General features: G+C 40.2%; 1 protein-coding gene across 1 annotated transcript in view; it reads left to right on the forward strand.

Moving 5' to 3' along the window:
- Positions 1-208: 208 nt before the first annotated feature.
- The window catches only part of LOC138758748 (calcium/calmodulin-dependent protein kinase type IV-like), a 96,532-nt gene continuing 78,739 nt past the window's right edge, over positions 209-18,001 (forward strand). Inside the window, exon 1 of the mRNA XM_069928094.1 lies at positions 209-511. Coding sequence (XP_069784195.1) covers positions 330-511 — 182 coding nt within the window. The 5' untranslated portion in view covers positions 209-329. The remainder of the gene's footprint in view (positions 512-18,001) is intronic.

Consider the following 18,001-nt stretch of genomic DNA (forward strand, 5'->3'; position numbering starts at 1 on the left):
CACCTCCCCGGCTTGGGTTGCCACGGCAATCCGTGATTGGCACCTGGAGCAGCCAAACGCTCGCCAGCTGCAGGTTAAACCTCTCGTCCAGTGGACGTCATTGCACCAGCCAAGGGGAGTGGGCGGAGAGCTTCGGCAGTGTCAAAAAGACGGCAGGTGCACCTTTCTGAAGCTTTGTAAATTTTTTTGTTGAGGGGTGGGGTGGAAAAGAGTTGCTCAAATCGGCGCTTTCCTTTCAAGAAATTAATGGTCGTGGCACGTGCATTTTTGCTTATTAATAGCGCCGCAAAAGTAAAAAAAATATATCGTGTTGGATCTCCAGCTTTTATATGCAAACAGATAGAGGAATATCGAACAAGATTAGAAGGAAATACCAGTGTGAAATATCTATGTTATCCATGATCATCATGCCAGCTTCCAAATCTGGAGCTAGCTGCGATTACTGGATTGATGGATCCCACAGGGACATAGCCTTTGAAGATTACTACACAGTGGCACAGGAATTGGGAAGGTACGGTATTGCAGACTGTATTAATGTGGGGGTGTATCTGCAGGCACTAGCATGTGATGACTGATTGCAGCCTGTGCTGCTCCAGTCCTTGCGGGCACAGAATGCCTGATAATTAATCGATCTGATTCTTGCCATTGTTAATTACAGTCATTAAAGATGAGCCATGAGATTTCATTGTAATGTGCTTTGTTTATAATCAGGAATTTACAAGATTATAAATGTATGTTTTAATGTTTTTGCTAGCATACACACATCTGCAGTGCCGCTCTGGAAACTTTATTTATAGCCTTCATAGGGCATGCATAGGAAATGTGGCAAAAGAGTGTGTTCTAAATATGCAGCATGGATGTGCAATTTACATCTCATTTAAACCGTGAGAATAACACACACCTTAGATCGCTTATAAGATGTCCTTTGACACACGCCTCTCACTCAAACCAAGCTTCGTAATTTGTTGTTCAAAATGCAGTTTACCAGCTAATTGTGATTCCTAATATTGCATCAAAATATCAGTTTTTTTTATACCGTCTGTGGATCCGACTGTCCTCAAATTTTTGCTCACTCCCCACCTGGTACTTGATATTCAATTATTCCTTGTATCTATAGATGGTGTATATCAATGCCTTATTTTTGGGGGAAGATTTTCTTCGACAATGGCACCGGACATCTTTGAATAAGCAGCCAAAGTCTGAAGCTCGGGGAATCCCTTCCCTCAATCTCTATATTTCTTTTTCTTCCTTTCAGATGCTCCTTAGAACATAATCTCTCTCCAATATTTAAGATGTTCCATAAACGTAATCTTCCTAATCAATCCTCAAAATGTGGCTTGATAACAAAGTACATTACTCCTCAGAAGCTGAGAATGTTTTGCTGTTGAGCTGCTATCCAAATAGAAGTTGGTTCTACACCAATATAGTCCCAGTGCATTGCACACTCCTTCGGAAAATTTGCTTCATTTTCAGCTCAGTGGAATTTAGGAAGTGGAATTATTGTGTATTCAACATGAGTAATTTCAAGTTGTTTACATTCACTGTTCAACTGCAGTCAAAATGGGATTCCACGGAGAGTATCAATAGGGCCAGATCAAGTGTGTTCGTATTTAGAGTTCGCATTCCCAGGCGCTCGTGGTCAATATTAGCCGCAGGTTCCTGCTGCTACATCAGTGCTGTCAGGATGACCCCCAGAGTATGCTGGTATTTTCTGGGATTCAATGGCAGTATGTTCATACTTGACATTGTGTCAATATTTGAATGAGTTTTTGGGAGGCATGCTGTTTTTTTTGACCTACAATAGAATTCATGTGTCACTTTTCTGCAGGACCCCTGGAGACTATGCTATACTAGTATTTGTAGGAATTGTGTGGCATTGTCAGGGTTTCCAAGGACTCCTACAGCAACAAGAACAACTTGTGGTTAGAAGAGACTTTTACCAAAACATCCCAAGTCACTTCACAAGAGATTTGTCAGACAAAGTTTAACACTAAACCTAATCAGGAAATATTGGGCAACTTGAGCAGAACTTTGGTTAAAGGGTGGGTTTTAAGGAAGGAAATGGAGTTGAGAGGTGTGGAGGGTTTGGAGGACTTTCCAGAGTTTAGGATATTAGCAACTGAAGACATCATTGCCAATGAAAGATTGGTTAAGTTCAAGAATTTGAGCAACAAAAATATCTTGAAAGGTTATAAGCCTTGAGGAGGTTACAGAAAAAGGGAGGAATGAGGCTGTGCAAGAATTTGAAAGCAAGTATGAGAAGCTTATATCAAGACAGTGCTTATCCAAGAGGCAGTCTTGGATAAGCACAAGGGTAATGAGTGAATGAAACTAGGTGCAAGTTAGGACAGCTTTCCAGAGCTTCAGATGACTTCAAGTTTATGGTAGGTTGAACAAGAATGGACATACAGAAAAATAATGGAATAAAGATTGGCATGAAGTGTATCAACAGCAGGTGAGGCAGAGATGGAATTGGGTCATGTTACAGTGGAAGTGAATAATCTGAAAGATTTGCACAGTTATGTGTTCAAAGCTCAACCCCAGCCAGTTGTTCCACAAGGATTGTAAACCGTGTAATTTAGTTTCAGATATTTGCCAAAGAGAGTGATGAAATTCCTCCATTGGGGTAGGGTGGGGCTGCAGAGATTTACTGCCTCACAGCTTGGCTCAACTGAGTTAGATCTTGGCCTTAAGTTTCGTCTGTTTTGGAGTTTTCATGTTCTTCTTGTGATTGTGAGGCCAGGATGCTCCAGTTTCATCCCAAATCACAAAGAAGTATAGCTGAGTGGGTAAATTGGCCACTGTAAAATTACCGATGGGTGGGAGAATTGATGGCCACCCAGGCGAGTTGCAGGAACGGGTTTGATGGGATGCTGAGAGCCAGCATGGTCTCAGTAACAACTTCTATGTCATAAATAAATATAGAAAAACATGAATACAGTTTGTAACAATGGCATTGGTCTTCCCAATGTTAGAAGAAACCACTCCTCATTCAGTTCAGGAGGTTGGGCAAAGTGCCTGACAATTTAGAGACAGCGAAGTGGTCGGGTGGTTCAGATTGGGGAAGAGATGGATGTGGAAAGTGAAGTGCACAGATGTGAAAGAGAAGCAAAGCCAAGGCTAGATCGTGGGAAGACCATAGGTAATGGTGTGAGTGAGTTGGTTAAAATAAAAACACATGGAAATGCTGGAAGACCCTATGCTGATTTCACAGCATCTGAAGCAGATAAAGACATATTACTGACATTTCAGGCCTGAGCCCTTCACGGTATAAGCAAAAAGCAGACAGCTGTTTGAATTAAAGACATGGAGGCCAGACCAAAGGCATTAATTGGATATGATAAGAAGAAAGGTGAGAATTGATTTTTGGCTCTGTTTAAGGAGACAGCGAGGAAAAGGGAAAAGAGCTTGAGGAAAAAGACAGGTGGACAAAGGAGGGGCCATTTTTTGGAAACCAGAGAAGTGAATGTTAATACCACCTGGGTTGCAGGGTGCCCGGATGGAAGATGAATGTGGTTTCTCCCATTTGCATGTGGCCCCAATCTGGCAGTGAATGAGACTATGAATAGGCATGTCAGCAAGGGAATGGAATGGAGAATTGAAAAGGGTGGCCACTGGGAGATCCACATTATTGCTGTGGGCAAAGCTGAGGTGCTCAAGGAAGCGATCTCCCAGTCTGCACTGTAGAGGAAACCAGTGAGTTTCACTAAAGTGAGGTGATTGTCTTGGCTATGGACTGGAACAAATAGGAATGGAATCAGGAGAGTGTGGTACCTCCAAATTATATGACCATGGTGAGGTGTTGGAGCCTGCCTCAAAGACTGAGTGCCAGTTGGGAAAGAAGGGGAGGCCAAGCTTTTCCTGGTCACAGTCTCACAGGATGCTGTTTTCGGTACTGTACCAGGGCAAAACCTGAATGGCAAATAACCTTTTAATTTGTATGAAATCGTGAGACGATGGGCTTTCACTGAACTGTGTAGGGAGGGGAAAGACATAGGGATGGGTTGGGGTTATACAACTGGAGAGGATGATTTTCATCCAGTTAATTGCCTCTCTTGGCGAGACGTGCGATATTATTTAGAAGGATGCTGTCCCGCCCACTCATGTTCAGTGGTTGAGGGATATTATGTTGTTTAAATTTACAAAAGGTACATTACTCAATTAATAATTCAAATAATTTCAAATCTGTGGGGACCATCCCTGAGTTACTTTCATAACCTCTAGGCATATTATTTTTGAATTTTAATGTTTGTCTTTTTATTTCACGAATGAAGTACATATTGTCTTTAGTCCTCCACATTGGGTTAGGGGATAGGGTTTAGACTTGCTCTGTACGTGAACTTTTTTTAAAATTGTTGTAATTTTGAATTATGGTTGCATTATATGTTTTATAATTTGGTGAGTTATTTAATTTGTCATTAATAAGATGCATTCCATAAATGTTTTGTATATACATGCTTATTTGTGAAAATTAATAAAACTATTAAAAGATGTACAACGCTGAGATTCTTTTTTCCTCTGGGTGAGGCAGAATTACTACTTATTGGCATGGCAAAAGACTCAATGTGCACATGTAAACAAATAAAAAATGTAAACAAACTGACTATGCAATAGAGATAGAAAAAAAATCAATAAAAGAAAGAGTCCTTAAATAACTCCCTGATTGTGTTGAGGAGTCTGTTGGTAGAGGGGGTGCAGCTGTTCCTGAACCTGGTGGTGTGAGTCTTGTGGCACCTAAACCTCTTTCCTGATGGTAGCAGAGAGAACCAAGGGTGCAATGAGTGGTGTGGATCCTTGATGATCGCTGCTGCTCTCCAATGGCAGTGTTCCCCATAGATGTTTTCAATGGTGGGGAGGTTTTACCTGTGACATCCTGGGGTGTGTTTACTACCTTTTGCAGGGTATTGGTGTCCCCACACCAGACCATGATGCAGCCGGTCAGCACACTTTCCAACACACATCTGTAGAAACTTGCCAGGACTTCTGGTGTCATAAAAGAACCTCTGCAAATTCCTGAGGAAGTAGAGACGTTGACATGCTTTCTTCGTGATGCCATTAGTGTTGGGTCCAGGAAAGATCCTCTGAGATAGTAACTCCCAAGAATTTGTATTTACTCACCCTCTCCACCTCTAATTCCCCCCAATGTTTTCCTTTCGTTTTCCCTTCCTTAACTCAACAATCAGCTCCTTGGTTTTGGTGACATTGAGTGTGAGGTTGTTGTTGGTACACCATTTGGCCAAGTTTTCAATCTCCCTCTTTCATGCTGACTCATCACCCCTTTTATACAACCCACTACCATGGTATCTTCAGCAAATTTGCAGATGGAGTTGTTTTAAAGCTGAGTAAAGCAGCAGGATAAGAATGCAGCCCTGTGATGCTCTGCCATTGATGGAGATTGTAGAGATGTTCTTATCAATCCTCACTGATTGTGGTCTGGAGGTGAGGAAATCGCATACAACCCTGAAATTCTTTTTCCTGTGGGCTTCTCAGGAAAACTTCAGAAAATGAAATTCACTATGGCCTACATGTGACTTCAGTCTTATTAATGTGGTAGATTTTTAAATTATTCCTCACTTTAGGGACAATTAGAGATGAAGAGTAATTGCCAGCATTTGCCAACACTAATAATGAATAATAGAAAATAAGAATTCAAAGAAGAGGAGCTGGGGTGGACCAAGTGACACCTTGAACTTGCTCAGCCATTCAAGAAGGTCATGGCTGATGATGTATCTGGTTATTTTGAACAAAGCTATTTGTCAAAAGCATCAATGTGCTGTACTAAAGTTGTGAGCACCTGGGCATTGGTTTAAAAGACATTGATGAATCGTTTTCTAAGACACGAGATCCAGTTTGTATTACATGCTTAGCATCATGCAGTTGGAAACTAATTACACTTGACAACAATTTTTTTTTCAAAAGATTTGCTTCCTGAAAAGAAATTAGAGATTATAATGGATAACATTGAGTTTGTTGCTGAGTATGTCCCCTGTTGTGAGGAGCAGTTGAGGATGTTCTTGTCATTCTCCATTGCACTCCTTCCTCTGTCTTCTTTGGCTTGGCTTCGCGGACGAAGATTTATGGAGGGGGTAAAAAGTCCACGTCAGCTGCAGGTTCGTTTGTGGCTGACAAGTCCGATGTGGGACAGGCAGACACGGTTGCAGCGGTTGCAGGGGAAAATTGGTTGGTTGGGGTTGGGTGTTGGGTTTTTCCTCCTTTCCCTTTTGTCAGTGAGGTGGGCTCTGCGGTCTTCTTCAAAGGAGGTTGCTGCCCGCCAAACTGTGAGGCGCCAAGATGCACGGTTTGAGGCGTTATCAGCCCACTGTCTCACACTAAAGATACACATGCAGCAGCTCTGGTGATGTATTCCTGTAAAATTGTCAAGTAGGCAGTCCAGAGTGTTGAAACCAAGCAAGTCTCCTCAAAACTTCCTCCAAAATTTGAGAAGGTAAATAAAACCATTAGAAGTTCAGTGAAATATGTCAGCACTGAGTCAGTGAAGAAAGCAGTATTTATTACTAGAGTGTGCTCACCGTAAATTCCCTGGCAAGATCTAATAAGCTGTGGAAATCTGTGTGCCCTCAGTTAAGTTCCAAACATCCCCTTAACAAGATACTAATATATTTAAATTAACAACCTGCCTCTCCAGAATGGTTTTCCTGGTGTGCCAGGTCACATCTGGTACTCTTCCTCCACTCTCAGGCAATCACGGGGTTAAAACTCTACTTCATATGTCAACAATCATTTATCACAATGTGATTTTTATTAGCTTTTTTAAAAATGTAATTAGAAGCATGAAATAATTAAAATGGATTTATCTCTATGTTAATGGAAAAACAATTTCACACACAGGAAACCACACTCCCAGGAATCTGTCAAGGTGTGACAGATTTTGAGGAATTTCAAATATTTCAAAAATGTTTTGTGATGGGAATGTTTGATCAGTCTCTATTTTCTTTATTAATGAGCAAGTAGGGAAAAAATCTTGGCCACTTGAGACTTGCTAAGAATATGAACAAAACAGTAATGGAGATCTTGACTCATCATAACACAATTCTGTCTAATTTGAGTTTGAATCAATCATCACTAATTGCTTTCAGGAGATGGGTGCACTTGATAATAGAAGACCAGATAATATCAATTTAGCAAGTAACTTGTTAAATAAGGTCTTTGCACCATTTATATCCATTTCAGAATGTTATTGAGTGCTTTATAAACAATAGGCTACTTTTAAAGTGCAGTCATTATTGTTGGAAATGTGGCTCCTAAATTCTATATGATGAGCTCCTTCCAATGGCAATGTTTCCAGGTAATCTATTGTTAAGGCATGAAATCCAGAATAATTTGTTGCAATACTACTGGATCTTTTGTATCCCCTATAGAGATTAGACATTCTTGGTTTATCATCAACTGAAAGATGGAAATTAGAGTCATTAAGAGATTCAGCATGGAAACTAATCCTTGGCCAGTCTCTGCTGACTACCCGCATGCACCAGACCGACATTCATCCCATTTTTAATTCTCCCCGATTCTACAACTCACCTATGTATTAGGGACAATTTACAGTGGCTGCAATGTGAAAGGAAACTGGAGTATCTGGAGGAACCCCATCCAGCATAGAAGGAAAATGCAACATCCACACAAACACTACTCCAGGACATTGTTGAGCCTGGGTCTCCAACACTGTGAGACAGCATTTCCACTAGACGTATCATTGTGCCACATAGCTCTGACTTGGTTGCACTCACTCAGTACATGTTGTAGATATTTGCAATCATAAACACCAATCGTTTGACAACTGGTAATGGATTTTTTTATTGCACTTTTACCATATCAGCAGTTCATCTGAACCCACAAGGAAGTTTTAAAGCTTATTTTAGTGGTAAATATAGTTTTTTTTTCCTTTTTGCTGTCTCGCTATTTAAATATTTTACAATGTTTGTGATCATTAGGGATATTTAGCAATAAATGAAAATGACTAACTGCATGAATCACCAGGAGGCCATCAGGATGTCCTTTAGTTACTATTATCTGAGGTCAGCTCACCTCTTCTGGTCACTCTTCCTCACTTGAGTACTGATGGAGATTGTGGAGGAGATGTTCTTATGAATCCTCACTGATTGTGGTCTGAAGGTGAGGAAATCCATGATCCAATTACTCAGTGGGGTGTTGAGTCTCAGGTCTTGGAGTTTTCTGATCAGTTTTGAGGGGATGATGGTGTTAAATGCCAAACTGTATCAATAAAGAGCTTCCTGATCTATGCATCTTTGCTGTCCAAATGTTCAAGGGCATTGTGCAGAGCCAATGAGATGGCATCTGCCCTAGACCAGTTGTTATGATAGTCATTTAGGCAGGTTACCGCACTTTTCTTGGGCACCGGTATGATTGATGCCAGAGGGAGATGTGAATATGTTGGCAAGTTGATGCGCACAGATTTTAAATTCTCGGCCGGGTACTCCATCCTCTGATTCACTCTCCTGAAAGCAGCCTTACTTCTGGTCTCCTTACTTGAGGAAGGGATGCACTGGTATTGGAGGTGATGCAGAGGAGGTTCACCAAGTTGATTCCAGAAATGAGGAGGTTAACCTACAAGATTGAGTTGTCTGGGACTCACTGGAATTTAGAAGAATGAGAGAGGATCTTATAGAAACATAATTATAGAAAAATTATGAAAGGCATAGATCAAGATTGGCAAGTTCTTTCCATTGATGGGGGAGGCTAAAACTAAAGGACATATCCTCAAGATTCAAGGTAGTAGATTTAGGAGGGAGATGAGGAGGATCTTTTTCGGAGTGGTGAATCTACAGAATTCTCTGCCCATTGAAGCAGTGAAGGCTACCTCAGTAAATCTATTTAAGTCAAGGTTGGATAGATTTTTACATAGTAGGGGAATTAAGGAATATGGGGAATAAGGTAGGTTTAGAGGAGATTAGCTTATCATCAGATCAGCCATTATCTCATTGTATAGCGGGGCAGGCTCGATCGGCCGGATGGCCAAGTATGGCTCCTATTTCTTATGTTCTTAACATGGTAAAAGCCAAGAGAGGCTCTCAGCTTACCGTTGAAGGTGAGCACAAGACATGGACTGACTCCAATGCAATCTAGCATTTCATTTTGCAGCAAGGAAACAGAATCCAGAACGGGAAAGAATTTGCATTTCTTCACTACATTTCAAATCCTGTTCAGGACATAACATGATTTGTACACTCTGAAGCCCTTCTAAAGTCATGAAGGTAATGCTGGAAATTAGCAAGAAAATATATGGGCAGCAAACACCATTAATTCAAGGAGAATCCTCATCATTTCAGCATCTGTGAAGACATCAAACTTACAGAGCAGCCAACCAGGTTCAAGAATCATGACTGGCTGCAAATGTTTATTTGTACTTGAAACTTTATGCAGTACTGAATAATGTTTTGGCTTCCACACATATGATTATAACAGAAGCTAAAATATTAGAAATGTTTTTGAAAACAAATTAAGGAATGGTCCTTGGTGTTGAAATAGTAATACAATAATGAATTAAATAATGGAAAACACTAAGGATTAATAGTGAGAAAACTTTCTCATGCATAATTATCCCTTCGAATGATTTTAAAAACTTACTTTGAGCTCGTAACTGCGCATAAGATTTTTAGGACATCTTTCAACTGGATTTGTTCATAAATAACTGAAATTCACAAAAGTTCAAGTAATTTTTCTTGTGATGGAATAGGTTATTGATAATGAAGGCAGTGGAGCTCACTGCATTATGCCAGGAACCTAGGGACTTCCACACAATGCTGGGCAGTTTTCAGACATATTTCCTGGAGTAATGATGGCAAATATTGGCAGCTTATCCTTTAGTGTTGCCACTGAAACTAGATCGTACAGTTTTCAACAAAAATAGATAATGTAATCTGTGCCATCATATGTGTCCACCTTGTGAGCCACTGGCACTGATTTTGCTTCCCTTTCTCATTGCCACATTACTCTTTGTGGGATCTAGCTGCTGTACATCCCACTCTAAAATAATAACACAATCCAGGTGTTTAATTGGCTGCAAGTTGCCTTATTATGATTGAAATTGTAAAACAGCAAGCCTTTCCTTCAGTTTTTACATGAATTTGTGTATTATAAGACTCAAATATTTCCTTATCTACAGTCTACACTCGACAACACATAATTGGCTTAGACTTGAAAAACATTAATCATTCTTTTTCCAGGAAATCCACTTGTCTTTTGTGGTGCTTCAGGGAATTATGCTTCAAATTATCTATTTTGTGTAACAGCTTTTGCCTTCAGCAAACTAGCTTGCTTTGCAGTCAAGTCAAGTTTATCGTCATTCGATTGCACAAGTAAACCTGTCAAAACAGTGTTCTCCAGTCCTCAGTGCAAAACATTCAGACACACAACCAGATATAACACACATGCAGACAAACAATACACATGCAGGACAAGTATTCATATATACAAATGAATAAATAAATATTCTTTCATGAATATGAGAGCCTTGGATGGTTAGTGTGAGCAGTTACTTTTTATTAGAATAGGATTATTGGAGTTATGAATTTGAATCCAGCATGCTAGCTAAGAAATTCATTTTCATTTGTATATACATGGAATAAAGAGCGAGCACTGGTAAAGATTACGACCAAACTACTGCTGCATTGTTGTAAAACCCCAACAGGTTGACTGGTGTCTATGGAATGAAATCTGCCATCGCTACACAGTCTGGCCTATTAATGGCTCCAGATCCTACAATTTAACTGCCTTCTGAAATACCCCTGCAATCATTTTGAGGTGGACAATAAATACAGTACTGGCCCAGCAATGATGCCCACATGATGGACATTTTGTGTCCATGTGCCTTGTACCTAGAATGTGCTCTATAACATTATGAAGATATAGACTACATAAAACTAAAGAAAGATGTGCATTATGTTTTGTATTTTTTGTATATGTTCTTCATGAGTAAAGTTTATTTTTGAAATTACAAAAAAATCCCATCAATGTATAAAAGAATAAATCTCTGGGGCAAGGCAGCCATGATTGTGAAGGGCTGCAATCAGCTGTTCAAGTAGTTAACAGCTTTTCTATTCTCGCTTCCTTCCCAGTGGGTTGAGTGCTGCGCTCCAGTCAACACCTTTCAGAGCTCAGATTAGAAAGCCAGTTTGTAGGGAGGCTCTTGCTGTGTGACACAGCAGACAACTGCTTCAACATGACCTTATACTGTAATGCATTTTCCCTTTCCGATGCATTTTAGTTCATTCAGAATGATTTAGTTTGAGAATGTGACAGGTTTCCTTTGTACACATTACTCAAGTAGCTCGTTTTCTTTGTCTCTCGTCAGTTGCACCATGAGCTGTGATTATTCAGCTAAGAAGGTTGTCTCAGTGCTAATTGAGGCACAGAAATGGATTTGCATTGCCCAGTCAGTCCTCTCACACATTCAAACTGTATTCATGTATTGTAAGGATGGCCTTCAACACATGATATAATAAACCCACTAGTTTGTAAACTCTCTCTCCCATTTGGATGTGCATTCATGTGTTTATAATATATTCCTTCATCAAACAGCTAAAGAGTTCTTGGAACAATCAGCAGATCAGGCAGAATCTGGAGAGAGAGAGAGAATGAATGTTGATGTGGAAGGTGGACGACCTATCATCAGAATTTAATTCTGATGAAAGAGCTGATGAATTGTTTATCCTGAGGATTGACATTGCTTTGAATTATGCCTGACTTGCTGAGCTTGTACTGGATTTTCTGACAGCTTTTCTTCCAGTCAACATGTGCAGCACAGAAAACAACAAGTCACAGAAAATAGCTTTTCGAAATTTGGATCTGGGAGATACAGCACTCAGTGAGAATGATGTCAATTGACAGCAACTGGATATGAATGTGAAGTCCAATAACAAATAGATTTCAGAGAATTGAGATGATCTATTTTGGCAGAAGAACAAAACACTATTAATTATATATGTACTGGCAGTTCTAAAGAGTGCATAGAAATGGTCAAATTTGAGGTCTTGTCTGCATAGATGGCTGGACCCTGAAGAAAGAGTTGGGAATACAAGGTTTTTTAAGTAGAGGAATTGGGTACAAAAACAGTGATGTTCCACTGAATCTTTACAAAGTTCTTTTTGGGCATAAATTGGGTACTGTGTCCCATTCTCCGCACACTTTGTGAATGATGTCCGGATCCTTGAGAAGGTGGAAAAGAGGTTCACCAGAATGGTTTGAGGAGAATTAGCTGCATGCTTCGATTTGATTAGCTGATTTCCTTGGAGCAAAGTAGACTGAAGGAAGATTTTACAGGGACAGCAAGATTATGTAGGGTTTACTTAAGGTAGACAAAGAAAAAAGTTCCATTTGTTCCACTGGAGTTTAAAGAATAAGAGGTGATTTTATTGAAACATGGGATTGTGAAGGGTTAGACATATAGATGCTGAGAGGATGTTCCTTCATGGGGAAGATAGAACAAGCAAGCATTGTCTCAGGACAAAGGATTTCTCAGTTGAGACAAGGATAAAGAGGAATTTCTTCATTCAGTTGGCAATGAATTATCTCTGATAACTGTGGAGACTCAGTTACTGAATATGTTCAGGACTGAGACAGCTAGATTTATTTTAGGCAACAGTAGAATTTAGTATGATGAGAATCTTGCAGAAGTGGAACTGAGGTGAGGATCAGTTCAACCATGTCGAATGGTGAAGCAGGTTCAACCATGTCAATGGTGAAGCAAGGCCAACTGTTCCCGCTCCTGCTTTCGACAGGGATTACCTGAGGTAATATATTCAACCCTCTGGAAAAGGGTGTCAGAGGTATGCCTGTTTCTGAAACTTCCCAGAATCCTCTGATTTATTATTTTGTTGGGATTTTTATCTTTTTTATCCAAGACTCCCACTGTTTTATTCATGCCTATGAAGCTGTTTGATACATCTCTAGGAAAAAGGGAGAGCTTTCCATGGTCAGTTTTTATTTGCTTGACAGCAGAATTGAGATTGACATTTTAATGATCAGATTGCACTACAAAATAATACCATTTCCTCTTCTGACTATTAAAAGAGGAAGCATTTGAACAATAAAACAATTAACAAGCATGTTTGTTTTTCCAAGATTGCTGTATAATCTGTACATCTCAATTATATAGCCTGCTTGGAGAAAGTTGGAAACACCTGGTCTCAACTGACAAGATGACAATAAGGCAGGAATACAGACTAACCAAGGATAAATTGCATTAGATTTCTATAAATGTGGACATGTTAAAAAGCATAATGGTTATTAGGTCGGCAGAGAAGACAAGGGAAACAAACTGCTTTTCCTTTATTACTCATTTTGCTGGGCCTCAGTGTGGAGAAAGCACTGTGCATTTTCATTTTGTATGTGATTTATTTTCTTCTGAATTGAAAAGTCACAGTGAAGGTCAAGTTCATTGCATTGATTTCTTGCATTTTTTTTTCAGCGGAGTAAGTGATGGGCAAAGAAAGATTTAAGTTATCTCCCACAATCCCACCAACCCGCCTCATGTAAGACAATACAAAAGACTACACGGGAGCATGGAAAATGCAGCATGAATTCAGCATCAAAACATTTGACCCATTGTTGGTCACATATCACGGAGTTGAAGGCAATGGGATGGTTCGGCCCTGATGTCGCATTTTACAGATAAATGTTTGTGGTATTGAACTTGTGAGGGCCGTGCTTCAACATATGGTGAAACAAAGGATTGCCTTTTTACCCAAAGTTGTTTTTGATGTCTGTGCAAAATTTAACCTTGGCTGTTCAACGATTTACTTCACAGTCACAAATTTGAGCAACTCCTAATAGATATGTTAAATGTTAAATTTAGATATTCAGCTCACCAACAGGCTCTTCTGGCCCACGAGCCCATGCAGCCCAAATACCACAATTAATCAGGAACCCCCGTATGTTTTTGAATGGTGGGAGGAAACTGGAACACCTGTAGGAAACCCACGAAGACACAGGGAGAATGAACAAACAGCCATACAGACAGCGCTGGATTCAAACCCAGGTCACTGCCACTGTAATAGCCTTGTGCTAACCACTAAGCTAACCAAATTATTTTGGCAGGGTTTAATAATCAGCATGAGCTACTAAATCAAGTCAAGACACTTTTATTTAGCATTCATATCATTCTTGCACGGTAAAGATGAGATAGCGTTTCTCCAGGACCACAGAGCAAATTTACATAAATATAAGTTAGAACTGAAGTCTTAGATATCTAATCTAAAGTAACAGTCCATGGTACCCTATCCACATATGTTCTGGGAGTTCAGGAGTGATGGCTTGGGGAAAAAAGCTGTTGCCCAATCTGGACATAAGAACCTGAATGACAAGGAGTGCAGGAACATGGATAAAGTGGAGCAAAGATAGGCTGTCAGGCCCTGTCAATATGATCATTGCTGTTTTGCCCCCAGACATTATTCCTTTCCAGTGCCAGTACCCCATGGACCTCTGTTTCTTGAGCTTTCAAAAATTATCTATCTCTATTTTAAGTATGTCCAATGCCTCCACAACCCTCCAGGATAGAGAATTCCACAGATTCCCCCATGCTGCAAGGTATTTTTTTTTATACATAATTTTAATTGACCACCCTTTTGTTTGTTTCTATGCCCCTTTCTTTATTGAGATTCTCCCATTTTCACAACACTTGCAAGAGAGAGTCTGGCATCAACTACATAAACACTCTGATGACATGAGCAGATCAGAAGTTCCTCCAAAACCTTTCCACCATCCTCAAGATGCATGGTGGAATACTGCCTCACATGCTGAAGCAAAATGGAAGGCAGGGGAATTTAAAAAGAGGATGGTCAATGTGTAATAGAACAACAATTATGGCTCAGAGTCCTACTTTGAGATCTATGGCGATTTATGCATTTCTTTGAAATGGCCTGGGGCCCAGAGAATAGAATTGATATGTATCTCTGACACCCTTTTCCAGAAGGTTGAAGATTACCTCAGGTAATCTAAGTACATAAAGTACTTAGTGGGCATTGGCACCATTGGGCTAGCAAATTAATTCAATTACTGCAGTTAGTAGATCATAAAATTATTTATATTTATGGCATGAGAGGTCATTTAGCATCTCATGCCCCCCAAAAAATTTAGACTAGAGCATCCATTCTCAACAGGGGCCATATGAGGTGCATTTAAGCTTATTTAAGGGGGCTACAGACTGAAGCCCAATGTGTTCAAGGGATAGGAGAGAATTTCAGTGCTTCACAGGGAAGGGGGCCCACAAACTCTGAGCAGAGCCAAAGAAAGGTTGAGAATGGCTGAACTAGAGTATACCATTGAACCAGAGAAACAGACCATTTCAGCCCCTCTTGTCTGTGCCAAACCATTTTTTTGTTGCCTAGTCCCACTGACCTGCACCCAGTCCATAGCCCTCCATATCTCTCCCATTCATTTATCTGGCCAAATTCTTCTTAAATGTTAAAAATCACCCCACACTCACCACTTCAGCTGGCAGCTCATTCCACATTCTCACCACTCTCTATGTGAAGAAGATCCCCCTCATGATCCACCTAAACTTTTTCCCCTTTCTCCGTTAACCCATATCCTCTGGTTTGTATCTCATCTTCCCTCAGTGGAAAAAGCCTACCTACATTTACTCTGTCTATACCCCTCATAATTTTATATACCTCCATCAAATCTCCCATTCTTCTATGCTCCAGGGAATAAAGTCCAAGTCTGCTTAACCTTTCCCAGTAACTCAGCTCCTGAAGTCCAGGCAAAAGCCTAGTAAATCTTTGCACTCTTTCTATCTTATTGATATCTTTCCTGTAGTTAGATGATCAAAACTGCATACAATACTCCAAATTTGGCCTCTCCAATATCTTAGACAAATTTACCATAAAATCCCAACTTGTATACTCAAAACTTTGATTTATGAAAGCCAATAAGTCAAAAGCTCTTTACAACCCTACCTACTTGTGACACCACTTTCAGGGAATTATGTATCTGCATTCCCTCAGTGGCCTACCATTTACCGTGTATGTTCTTTTTTGGTTTATCCTTCCAAAATGCAACATCTCACACTTGTCTGCATTAAATTCCATCTGCCATTTTCAGCCCATTTTTCCTGCTGGTCCAGATCCCTCTGCAAGCTTTTAGAACCTTCTTCGCTGTCCACAACATCTCCAACCTTAGTGTCATCTGCAAACCTGCTGATTCAATTTACCACATTATCATCCAGATCATTGATATAGATGACAAATAACAATGGACTCAGCACCCGATCTCTGAGGCACCCCACTACTCACAGGCCTCCAGTCTGAGAAGCAATCATCAACCATTAGGTCTCTAGCTTCTCCTATCCAGCCATTGTCAAATCCATTTCACTACTTCACCATGAATACCAAGCATCTGAACCTTCCAGACTAACCTCTTATGTGGGACCTTGTCAAAAGTCTTACTAAAGTCCATGTAGACAACATCCACAGCCCTTCCTTTGTCAATTTTCATGATAACCTCCTTGAAAAACTCCTCCTCTTTTATCTGAATAGGTTCCATAACCTCACGACCTGTTTTTCTTACTTCTCTCGACTCTGTGCCAGTTTCCTGATGAAAAGCAAAACATTTAAGATGCCACCCTCCCCCTCCCCTCCATGACACCCAGCCTGGATTTGCAGGGGAATGAGTCCCAGAGCAGCTAAAGGAGTGGAGGAGGGAAAGGATGATGTAAAAATTACATTTAATGTTAGAAGTCAACGGGTTCAAAGTGGTGGAAATATTCTCATGTGCATCCATTTCATTTCAATGTAAGGAATATTGTAGGAAAGGAAAACAAGCAAAGATTGTGGATTGGCACATGGAATTATGACGTTGTGGCCATCAGTGCAGGAACGGCAGAACTGGAAGCTTAATGTTCTGGGCTTCTGTTGCTTCAGACACGATAGAACGGGGGAGGAGCAGCACCAGCAAATCTTCCTGCAAGGATATTAGTTCCCATCCAGTTCAGATTCAAACCATCCCATCAGAACAGGTTCCATATTCTCTGGAACCCTGAAGCCCTCTCTTCTGCACCATGTCTTTAGCCATGTGTTGATTGCATTATCCTCCTATTTCTAACATCACTGGCACATGACAAGGATAGCAATCCTCAGATCACAACACTGAAGCATGGAGGAAGCCTTGCTCTTCTCTGAGTCCTTGTAGATTCTCTACAAAAAAAATGTTCAAAGTCCCACTGCTGCAAATCTTCAAAATTCCTTTTTTTTCCTCCTCTGTAACCTTGTGGTATAATTTTTTTTTTCTCCTCTGTAATCTCAGAAGACCTGTGCATTCATCAATTTTCCAGCCCCCTTAAATCTGCCTTCGGTCACACCTTTTTTAAACTTTTACCTATATTAGTGAAACTGATGAGGACCACTTCCTCCCCACATCAGCCTCATCTTTATTTCCTTAGCTACTCAAATAACATCCCTTACCTTGGCACCAGGAGAGGCTAAATTCTGTCTTGGAGCTAAGTTTGTAGGTATTATATTATTGACAAGAAAAATCAGTTGGATGTCAATAGCTAAAAAATGTTGGGATGTTCTCTTGCAAAAATACAGGGCATCAGTCACTTCGTAGAAGAGGATTACGTACAGTTTTGGTCTCTTTCAAGGATACTTGCAGAGACTGTTGAATTGGTTCATTGGACTGATTCCAGGTATTAAGGGGTTATCTTACAAAGATAAATTAAGCCTCTTAATACCTGGAATCAATCCAGTGAACCTTTTAGAATAAAACAAGAGGTGATCTTACTATCGCGTCTGAGATCTCAAGAGGACTTAACAAAGGTAGATGCTCAACTAATATTTCCAAATGTAAGGTTATCTTCCGCCAGATTCTGGATAAAGTGATGTTCAGTTATGGCAAAGGATTTCTTTGCTGGAGGGTTGTGAATAGTTAGAATACTCTACCCCAGAGAGCTGTGAAAGTTGCCAATAAATATATTAAGAATTAATCTTTAGCCTTTAAGGAAAGTAGAGCCAAGGCCAATTTCAGGGAA

The sequence above is a fragment of the Narcine bancroftii genome, chromosome 3, assembly GCF_036971445.1.
Source record: "Narcine bancroftii isolate sNarBan1 chromosome 3, sNarBan1.hap1, whole genome shotgun sequence".
Classification (NCBI taxonomy): domain Eukaryota; kingdom Metazoa; phylum Chordata; class Chondrichthyes; order Torpediniformes; family Narcinidae; genus Narcine; species Narcine bancroftii.